The sequence below is a fragment of the Trachurus japonicus genome, chromosome 7 (assembly GCF_045865225.1).
Source record: "Trachurus japonicus isolate A0001 chromosome 7, Traja_1.0".
NCBI classification, from domain to species: domain Eukaryota; kingdom Metazoa; phylum Chordata; class Actinopteri; order Carangiformes; family Carangidae; genus Trachurus; species Trachurus japonicus.
In genome coordinates, this window is record NC_140913.1 from 30,470,403 (window position 1) to 30,481,766 (window position 11,364).

The 11,364-nt window shown below is 40.7% G+C and overlaps 2 protein-coding genes across 2 annotated transcripts; one reads left to right on the forward strand and one right to left on the reverse strand.

The window, feature by feature from the left end:
* Positions 1-290: 290 nt before the first annotated feature.
* LOC146985069 (WD repeat-containing protein on Y chromosome-like) lies at positions 291-3,875 on the reverse strand. Its single transcript, XM_085783233.1, has one exon. The coding sequence runs from the start codon at positions 3,873-3,875 to the stop codon at positions 291-293; it is 3,585 nt and encodes a 1,194-aa protein (XP_085639359.1).
* Positions 3,876-5,116: 1,241 nt separating this feature from the next.
* LOC146985070 (uncharacterized) lies at positions 5,117-7,453 on the forward strand. Its single transcript, XM_085783149.1, has 2 exons — positions 5,117-5,343; positions 6,856-7,453. The coding sequence occupies exons 1-2, from the start codon at positions 5,204-5,206 to the stop codon at positions 7,157-7,159; spliced, it is 444 nt and encodes a 147-aa protein (XP_085639275.1). The 5' UTR covers positions 5,117-5,203; the 3' UTR covers positions 7,160-7,453.
* Positions 7,454-11,364: the final 3,911 nt, after the last annotated feature.

Below are 11,364 nucleotides of genomic sequence, written 5' to 3' on the forward strand. Positions count from 1 at the left end.
ATATTCTCTGTTTTGTTCAGACATGCAATACATTTTTCCATGTTGATTGATATTAATATCTACATTGATATTGGTTGTACAGTGAACCGCTAAAAAAAGAAAGAAGTGACACTGATTAGATGAAACATCATAAGTTAACAGCTAGTTCAAAAGTCCTTGTTGAATTAATGAATACTTGGTCACAATGCATGTTTTCTTTTTTGTTTTTTTTTAATAATAATAATAATTGGTGGGAGAACCAACACACGCAGAGATAACTGGGGTATTGATTTCCCGTTTGGTTGGAGGAATTAATCGCCTCCCTGGTTGAATCTTACTCGCTTCTTCACTGTGCCGTTAGCGGGGCGTGAGATAAGCGAGGACTGAGGTGGATGTGGCTCAAGAGACGTTCCAGATGTGGCTGGTAAACGTAGGAGACGTCTTGTGCGTTCAGATGCCTGGTTGACCGTAGGAGCCGATGTCTGCGTGGTCGTCGAGCTCTTCGCTGCCTCAGTGCAACCTGCGGTGAGGTGGCTTTCTGCAGGCTGAGACTTTCCAGACGGCGCTGGTAAACGTAACAGACGTCTCGTGCGTTCAGATGCCTGGCTCTTCTTGGTCAGAGCTGCTGTCTGTGTTGTTTTCAGTGAGCTCTTCGCTGGCTCAACCGCTGGGCGTTGGGTCTGAGGTTGATGTGGGTCAGTCTGAGTCGGGCCGCCGTTGGTGGTGGTGGGCTCGACCTTTGTACCAGCTGGTTCCTGCATGTGCAGCGAGTTCTTTGTTTCTGCGGTGTGTCGGGGCGAAGGAGGCAGCGGCTGGAGCGGATCGTTGGGACCTACTATATGAGGGAATCGTGGTGTTCTTGGACGAGGTGGAAAAGTGCGTCTGAGCGCAGGAAGGCCATATTTGTCCTTGTGCCAGGTCATTTCTGGGTAAACGGAGCGCTCTTTTGCGGGACCTTTGATCTCAGGCAACTGTGGCTTCTTGAAGGCCTGGCGACGTGGAGCGGGAGCTACGGGTGTTGAAAGTTGTTCCTCACCGTCCCTTTTGGAATAGTTGTCCAAATTAACCAGACATTTATTTACCTTCCTCTCTAAGACGCGGATGTCACGCATTTTTAGTGGTTTATCGTCGTCATCGTAGGGTTCGTCTTCAGATCTCTTGACTGAGAAATATATTGTTGGGCTGGGCGGTGACTCTGGCCGACCGGGAGAGAACAGTAAATGAAGCATTGATTCCTGTTCTTCGGGTTTGCCTGGTTCCTCTTGAGCCACCACTTGATCTTCCTCCTCTTCCTCGTGGGGAGGTGCTTCGGTGCCCCAAAGGTCTCTCCCAAAGAGGCCTTTGTTGCAGCCTTTGTTTGTCCACAGCTGGACATTGTTGTCCAAACCTGCAGTTATGATTTCATTACAAAGGGGGTCACAAGCAACACTCACCACCTCTGAGGGACAAGCTTTCCAACAGCCCAACAGTGGGGGTTGACACAAAGATACTTGCCAACCATCTATATTCTCAAATGGACCTTCGTCTTCCTTCGTTTTGAATCCAAATTCCTGAATGTCCCACAGATACACCTTTCCCGTAGTGTCTCCCACCACTAGTATTGTCTCTTCGGCATCGGTTGTCATGGTGGTAATGACTGCATCTTCATCCTGAACTGCCCTGAACTTTGCAAGCAGACCTCCCTTCAGCTTAGCAGACCAGGCGCTGACGTAGTCCTCTGCAAAAATCAGTATTGTGGCCGTGTTGAAGTCGACCTCCCTGGTCTTCAGACATTTTACAAAAAGACTGTTTTTATTCAGGTTTTTCAGTGAGCTTTTGGTCTTAACAGGCAAATCCCCAACCTTAACTTGGCCATTTCTGAATGCCATCATTGTTTGAGGCTTCTCTTTGGTGTTTATGTAGTATATAGCCTCTTCATTTTCCGTATTCCAGATAATGACATTGCCATTGCTGGATGCAGTAATCAATGTCTCTCCATGCACATCCATTGAGGCAATGTCATCCAGATATTCGTGCTGTAAGAATCTGTGCTCGTCTCCGTCAGTGTCGAGGTTGAAAATCATCTTTGACGTCTTTGTTGACACAAAGACCCTGTCCTCGATGCAGACGATGCCTGTCACCTGCTTTGCCACGGTCGCCGAAAGCACAGAAAGCTCTTTTCCGCTGTTGAAGTTCCACAATCTCACTTTCCCATCTTGGGAAATTGTGATTAGTATGCGCTGTGCTTCGTCGAACGTGATGGCGGTGTGTCCAACTTGCTGATCCTCAGTAGCCTTAAAGTGCGAGGTGGGATTTCCCGTTAAGACATCCCACACTGTCACATCTCCGTTCTGGCAGACAGAGACGACCTGCTTGAAGATGTTGTGATAGAGTACGCCGCACAGGGGCATGTCGTGGGAGGTCAGCATATTTTCACAAAGGTTGGTTCCTCTTCCAAGAACTCTTCCAATGTTTGCATTAGCCAAGACTAACTCGTTGTTGTATATGTTATAATACATACTGGTGATACGTCCATGTCCCATCCCATGAATCTGGAACGTTTGCCTACATTGCCAGTCGCCTTCAGACCACACACAAACATTCATGTCCTCGGATATACTGAGAAGTATTTTGTCGATATGATTGAACGTCATATGGGTGATGGGTTTGACGTGCCTCTTCACTGCAAGTTCACAGCATGTGGTGTTGTGCCTGAACCACACCCGCAGGATGCCGTCCGTACCACCGGTGAGCAGACGGTCGGCCGAAGGGCAGTAGGCGACGCACGAGAAATAGTCTTGGTCTCCTTTGCTGTGAAAGGATTTCAGGCCTTTGAGGATTTTCTTCGTCTTGTGGAGATCACTCGTCAACTTGGGGAGCGGGACCAGCGCCATAGTCTTGCTTCTACAGCCACAGATAGCGTACGAGTCGATGGACGGGATGTACTGGATCTGACGGCATACATCTCTCAGGACAGGGAGTCGGACACATATGTTGCCTTCTACGTGGGTCCTCAACAAGGTAGAAAGATAAACAACTGGATACGGGTGCAGAGATAAGTCCTCAAATGCTGTCGAGCAGAAGATCCTCGTCTTGGAAACGTTCTGGGAGTAAAACACGAAGAAATTGCCTTTCGTATCCCCAAGGGACAGCATCGCTTTTGTGCCATTGGACCAGTAGTTCATTACATTTATGATACTGTTCTCCAAGACTAAGGCGTGAGAGATGCCCATTTCTGTAGGGATGTCCTTGAAATGATAGAAAACCAGTTCCCTGCCGGTAGTGGAGACGGCCACCTCGCTGAGCTCGTAGATGTACACCATGTCAGTAACATGGATCGTCTTCTTGTGCCCATAAGGAAGAGCGTTTGGTTTCTTGTACAATGGAATTCTATGCGGCTTGTCGAAGCTGTCGTTCCAGATGTTGAAGACGCCATCTGAGCTGATTGAGAAGTAGTGACCCTCCGTGTACATCCTGACTTTCTTCTTTTTGGGGATCTTGACTGCCTCTTTGGGGTGGAAAGCCAGAGCAGCAGTCGTTTTGTAGTGACCCACAGGTATCACTTGGAAAGCCAAAGGGAAGGGTTCGTTTCCACAGTGCTCTGACGCCGTCTGTCGGTCAATCAGGAAACCCAGCAGCTCGCCGATGTCCACGTTCAGGTCACAGTTGGCGTCAATCTGCATGTGGAGGACTTCGAGATCTTCGGTTTTCACAGAACCGTAGATTTCTTGCATTGCTCCAGCAAATTCGTCCACATCCAGACCTCCAGAGCCGTCCGAGTCATACTTTTTGAATACCCGGACAATCTCTGTGATATCTGCGGCAGAAAACATTTTATCTTGTCTTTCACTCTCGGTTCTTTTCTCCATGGGAACCTCTTCGGTGACGTTTTCCGCCATGTTTGTGCTTTCCTCCATTATAACACGTATCCGTTGTCAAAATTCTGCGAACACGTGAAAATGTTGTCCAGATTTTGTCAAAAAGTTGTCCAACTTTTGTCAAAATGTTGTCCAAATATCAACACAACAACAAACTCTGGCGATTGAACTGGCAGAATGTCTCCACGAGTCTCTGTGACATCACTTCCTTTCAAACATCAAAGCCACACGTGGTGATGTCACAACTGTCAAAGGAAACGATGACACATCACAGAAAAGAATGGTGTGATGTCACACATCTGATGATTCTCTAGTGTGTTGACCCCTCAGAGCCACCGTAGAAAACTGTCATAAGGGCAATTCTGTAGCATATGTGATGGCTTGATGGCATATGGATCTTTAAAGATGTCATTTATTCATTTAATTTTTAATTTATTTTTTTCATGGCTTTCCTGTTCCATTTGTTACTGTGTTATAATATAGCCTATTCAAACACTGACATGTTTTACTCAGTTTTAAAGTCCTATAATTTATTTGTTTATTTCTAGGATCCCCATTAGCTGATGTCATGACATTAGCTATTCTTCCTGGGGTCCCCAATGCAATAAAAAAAAGAACATAGCCTAGTACATACCGGGTACTCACACTCATCGCTGTTACAGATCACTGTAACACCTAATCATATACACAAACAGCAAACGGTCTAGTCTAAACTACATAATTTAGGTACAAAGAATAAATACATCACATTATATTACCACAACAGTTCAACCCACAAATAATTCCTACAATAAATTATGATGCGTTACAGATTTTTTATTCATTGAATTTACAATGTATTTAAACAGTTTATACCTTTTTAAAAATGTGTTTTGAATTAATATTTTTGATGTTATTAGGTAATGTGTTCCATCTGTTTATTACAGTATGTTTTAAAAAGTTTGTTTTTGGTTTAGGTGTCAGTATATCTTGATTGTCTGGTTGCATATTTGTTGACATTTCTGGTGAACACTATCTGATCTGAGAAATATTGTGGTTTTGTATTGAAAATTTGTATTGAAAATGATTCTGCTTGCTAGATTTGTATGACTAAAAAATAATTTTAAAGGGGGGAAAAAAAGGAGAATATTTTATCTGTCACCGTTTTATCTCAACTCACAGTGCCAGGCTGCAGTACCACATGCGACCTGAGGCGGCGCTGCAGCCGCCGCCCCGCGCGCTCAGTCCGGCCTGGACCTTCTTTAACAGTCGTTGTCGCCAAATACGGAAACAAACCTGAAACAGGCATGTCGGACGTGTGTTTACGTTTTACCAGTGGCGCTCTAGTGAGTGAGTCTGAGAAGTGAAAACTGAGACTGGGAGGCTTCATGGAGGAGGCGGCCGTTTTCTCCCGGTTCGACTCCTACGACTTCGCCGCCGACCGGAGGTTCCAGGACGGACTGAAGGTTTTACAGCAGCGGCCGGACAGAGAGAGAGAGCTGGAGATGAAGCTGTTCTTCTACAACAGGTGAGTCTGTCTCACTCTCACCTGAGCTGCTGCTGCTATAACTTATATATCCTGTATATGTGTCTCATTGTAAAACTCTTAATAGCAACAAAAAAAGGAAAGAACATAATATAAAACACCCAACTGATTTCTCATCAACTAGATCAATACTTTATAGTGTTTCAGTTTTTGTTATTTGTGTCGGTGCTGTTCCTACATTTCACAGTGCTGTAGTTTAGGCGAAAATAGTGGGGTAATAGACCGCAGTGAAGTTAATTTTAAGTTGGATATTTGACAGACATTCGCTCTTTCTCAACACATTAAAAATTCATATAAAATAGGCTATAAGATGTGTTCAAATGCAATAAAAACAGGTGTGTGTCATGTGACCTGTTGGCTCAAAATCAACACAGGATGGTAGGGCTAAGCCTCCTCTATGACACACACCTGTTTTTATTGCATTTGGACACATTTTATATTTTCTATGAATTTTTAATGTATTGAGAAAGAGCGAATGTCTGTCAAATATCCAACTTAAAACTAACTTCACTGTGGTGAAAAATAGTTGTTTAGACAGATAGACCTTTGATCATGTGACCTTTATATATATACACTGTATATATATTTTTAGATATGCCCAAAACTAGGTCTAAATGAAAGCTAGGATTGTACACTTTAAAATGCTACCAAACATGCCCTCATAACATATGAGTAGGCTAAAGGTCTGAAAATGAGCACAAAACAGGATATGCCCCCTGCGTTTAGAGGCCTATTTATTGCAGGGGGTGGATAACTTTATGTGCTGATAACTGTCATAAAGCTACCAGTTAGGATGTGTTATTATCATACTAAAATATCATCTATGGACATGTACCTTTTCAAAAAATGTTGCTAGATTTTGCCACATTGCCTTGAGTGGTACCAAAGTCTAGTCTGGCCCATGGACTAGGCCTACTTGACTGAAAAACCTGCTGTTTACCACCTGACACATGTTTCATTCTCTCTGAATATCTGTGACTATTGTTAGAGTTTTCGCAAATTTGAAAAAGTTCCAGTAACAATAACATTTACATTATCACTTATATTTCAAAATGAGTCCTCACTGCAATGAATTAAGTCATAATTGTGTGATATTTTCTAACTGATTGTATGGTAGAAAAGTGATAAAAATGCATAGCCTATATTGAATGTGATGCAGCAGGAATGAAAGGTTGTTTATTTCTCAGTTGTTGCACTTTATTTTGACGCCTAATGCCAAATGTAAGGTTTTATGCATTTGATTAAACTGATTTGATCAATGCTGAACATCTGCCTCAACCAGGAACAAACTCAAAACTAATACAGGATGTGTATCAAGATTTTACTTGGGCACAAATGTTTAATATTCCTAATTTTTACCCCACTATATTTAATCAACAGCCATTTATTTTACATTTTGCATACAAAGACATGTGGTCAACACAGAAAGTTTTATACACACTTTACTTTTATTCTTAAATAATGAATGTTTTCACCTTCTCCGGTCCTCTCCAGGTTTGTTGAGCCCATCGACGGTTTGAGCTACAAACGGCGGAGCTCAGCGTCTCCTCGGGTGACGACGCCTTCATCCGGTCCAGACTCAGACGTCAGTGAACATCTGGCTGCTGCTGCTGCTGCTGATGAAATACCCTCAGAAACAGAGACCGAGGTAACGCAGCTTTCCTTTGCAGAGGTGATGCAGCTCATCCAGGAGGGAAAGGAAGTGCCCGGAGCCTTAAAACTGGACATTAAACCGAGCAACCAGAGCCCGACCCCCTCTCAGATGCAGAGGCTGCTGAAACCCTGGGAGTCCAAGTGACCTTCACCTCTTTATGGCAACATGTGTATATATATATATAAATCATCATTTTTAATAAAAGAGAAGAAAAAAGTCCAACTAGAGCACGTCTTGACCTGTTGTCTGGTCATTAATATTTAACCCATCTCATCTCATTTATTTGTAACGGGACTCTGCATATTCATGAACACACAAAAATAGCGTGTTGTAAATATGTCAGATAAAGCTCAAGAGGTCATTTCTATCCGTAGTCTCATTCTCCCTCCATCTCTAACAGATATATGACTGTGACAAAGGTGTTAAATTTACTTCTATGAGGTGGTAAAAAGCTTTTTATCTGAAGAGCGGAGGAGAACTTCCTGTGTTTGGTTCAGTTTCACCATTTTGTCTCATGATCACATCAGAGGCTTTAGAGAGGAAAGACGTGAGCTGCGTTCAAGAGATGTTGTGGTCTGGAATCGGTTATCAACAGGTTCTTTACAGCAGTGGTTCTCAAACTTTTTTACATCAAGGATCCCTAAACAAATTAGACCATGGACCCACATTGGACAAAATTTTGAAGCAAACACCAGAAATACACAAATATTTATTCTGAGAATGAAAAACATTACTTTTTTAGTCAATATACTGTATGTTCAATGGTGTGAATTTTTGTAAATATTGTAGAGAATTTTCTGCGAAAAAAAAGTTAACAACTTTTTAGAAAAAAGTGGAAAAAATTCTCAAAAAAGTTTTAAACAATTCTAAAAAAAAGTGTTAATTTCTTAAAGAAAAAAAGTAAAGTTTTCTAGAAAATAGTGGTGAAATTTCTCAAAAACAATTCTTGAAATAAGTGAAAACATTTCTCAATAAAAAGGAGGTTTTTTTTTTAATTCTAGAGAAAGTGGAAAATTTCTCAACAACAACAAAAAAAACCAACCCAAAAAGTTTAAAATGATAGAAAAAAGTGGTAAAATTTCAAGAAAAAGTTGGAGACCCCCTTGAACCCTCTCAAGGACCCCCCCACTTTGAGAACCACTGCTTTACAGGAACAAACTGGACACCAAAACAATTTGATCAATGTATTGGATTGATTTTTTTGTTTGTTAAGTTTTTGGTTCTTTTTATAGACAATAAAGGTTTCTTTAACCTTGCTGACTAGTAAAGAAATTGCCTTTGTCTATAAAAAGAACCAAACACTAAGTATTCAGCAGACATAATGGCCTTTTACAATATAAAATGAATTTTTTCAATGTTTTTTATAAATGTGGACAAACTCATCCTGGTTAATTAATTCACTGTTGCCTTCACACTAACAACCGTTCATGTAACTGAGACGGGATGCAGCCGATTCTCTCTGCAGGTATCAATAGATTTACTGCAGCACAGTTGTGATCAATGTTTCCCTCTGGTGGTGAAAGTTGTCGTGTCAGTTTTATAACATGTTCAGTGTAACTTGATTAAAAAACACCAGGAGTGACAGAAGAAACACAGTGTAGAGTTTATTCCAACAAAAAATGTTGCAGCTCCAGAACAACGTTAAACTGTCGACTACATTAGAAACAAAGTCTGTTCAGTCATGTAGATGTTTTTTCAGTTTTTGAATCTTTTTTTAAATTTTTTTTTACAAAATTATTCAGAACATAATAGAAATCCAATGATTAAACACACACACACACACCTGCTGATAGTGTGTGTGTGTGTGTGTGTCTATTCATTGTTTCCTGACCTGCTACTTGTTCTCACTTGAAACTAATATTTCCCTCGGTCACTTTTTCATTTAACTGAAAAACACATCCAACATGACATAACATCTGGCGCCTTTCAAGAGTACAGGTTAAAAAAAACCAAAAAAAACATAAAAAACCAAACCAAAGACACGTACATGCAAAGTTAGCACCGTTAGCGTAGCACCATGAGGAAACCGAGCCCTAAAAACAGTCGTTGAGGTAAAAAGACGTCAACCACGTCTGAACAGTCTGATCCTTCACACACGGACACACAGACACTACACACTGTGAACAGGAACCAACGGTCGACTACAGGAAAATAAACTCACACCTAAAGGCAGCACCGCTATCTCGAAGCTTTAAGGTAAAGCCAGACATCGCCTGTTTGAAAAATAGAAATCTGACTTCACCTGAACAGTACTGATGATTAAACAAACTAATATAAAAAAGTATAAAGAAAAATAAAACACATGCAAAAAACCTTGAGTTTGAGATGTGCGTGTGTGCACCTATAGTTATATATACATACAATAAACAATTAACAATAAACATTACTGCTGCTTAAAGGGTAGTTCACCCAAAATTCAAATTTCACTCATTATCTACTCATGTCGACTAAGGGCTGGGAGAAGTTTCAGAGTCCTCCGTGCCTTCTCGGAGTTACAGGGGAGGTCCGCGCAGCAGTGTTTGTCCATATAATGGTTGTGAATGTTGCTCACTTTTCTTCGTCCAAAAAGACACACCAAAAACCATCCAAATACTGTACCTCCATAGTGCTCGTCTGTAATGTCCCTCTTGTATTGAAGCCCTGACATGAGAAATTGTTCCGCCGGTGATTTGCACTGACACAGGAAGAGCAGTGAACTGAGACACTGGGAGCTTCTGCTACAAACAAGCTTAAAAAATATAGACTGATTTAATTTTTTTTGGAACAATTTCTCTTGTCGGGGCTTCAATACAAGAGGGACATTACAGACGAGCACTATGGAGGTATTTGGATGTTTTTTGGTGTGTCTTTTTGGACGAAGAAAAGTGAGCACCATTCACAACCATTATATGGACAAATACTGCTACGCGGACCCCCCCCCCCCTGTAACTCCGAGAAGCCACGGAGGACTCTGAAAATTCTCCCAGCCCTTAGTCGACATGAGGGTGAGTAGATAATGAGTGAAATTTGAATTTTGGGTGAACTATCCCTTTAATGTTTGTAACACTTTCTTTCCTACTGGTGGCACAGCGGGGCTAAAAATCACTATTATTATTCTCATTTCTCATTAATTTTCTGGTGCTTATAAAATATCAGGGCAGAATTAAATATTTCCATATTTTCATTACAATGTCTGGAAGCATTGAGGATCATAATCTAAACATATTTTAATTTTAATCAACAGTCTAACATCCAATAAGGTTAAGGCTTAAAAAATTGAATCAAGGTTAACAATTTTTAATCATCTATTCTTCTAATATTAATTTCAAATAATCAAATAAATTCATTTGGTTCATGAAATGTCATAAAATACTGAAATATGCTCATCACATGAACCTGAACACGTTCAATTGAAATCAAATCCTAAATATTCAAATTACAGTCAGTGGGTTAAAAAACAGAAAAGCAGCAAATTCTCACAACGAGAAACTGGAATCATCGGATTTTTGGTCTGTTTAGCAAACAATTGATCATTGATTATTGAAGTAGCCGCAGATTGATTTCAGCTCAAGGCTCAGTGCTTTGTTAAAAGTGTAAAGAGTACAAACGTTTTGAAGCTTTTATTGTTACAGAGTCGGTGTGTTTGTGTTGTTGTTTGACCCTGAGGAAGACGAGTTCTTGTCTCGTGTTAAAGACACAATAATAAACGCTTTTTTAACTGTTGAACTTCAACAAAGAGCTGAACCTTGAATTGTTCGAGCTGGAGCCTTGAGCACACTGTGAAATATGGCTGCTTGTTATTTCCTAGAAAACACACGTTATTATTGTTATTAAAGGGACTGAATGTGCAAAACCATTGTTGTGTCCTGTGGCAGGAACATGTGTCCTGATATTGTATAAATAGAAACAGATAAAATGTTTGCAAAACCAGTGACGTGATTCAGACAAAGTCACTGGAGCACCACGGTAACATTAGTGTAATTTGGTTTTAAAAAAAAATATTTTAAAAACCTGTTGAGTTGATTCACTGTCCAAGTAAAAAAAACAACCACAAAACTATTCACAGCTAAAAAACAAACATGATTATTAGATCAGACTTCTGTGGTGAGATTACACAATCAAGAAATATAAAAAATCTGGTTTAAAAAAAATTTAAGTTGTTTTTTATTTATTTATCATAAATTAATAAAAGATTAAAAAAGTGTAACTGCAGATTCTTAACCAGTAAGTCAGTGTTTGAGGTAGAGACCTGGAGCCTGTGACGTGAAGCAGCTGCAGCAGCTGGACGACCTGAGTCTAACGTGGCGATCCTGAATAACCCGCTATCACGAGGCTGGTTATCAATACAGTACATAATATGGATTTAATAT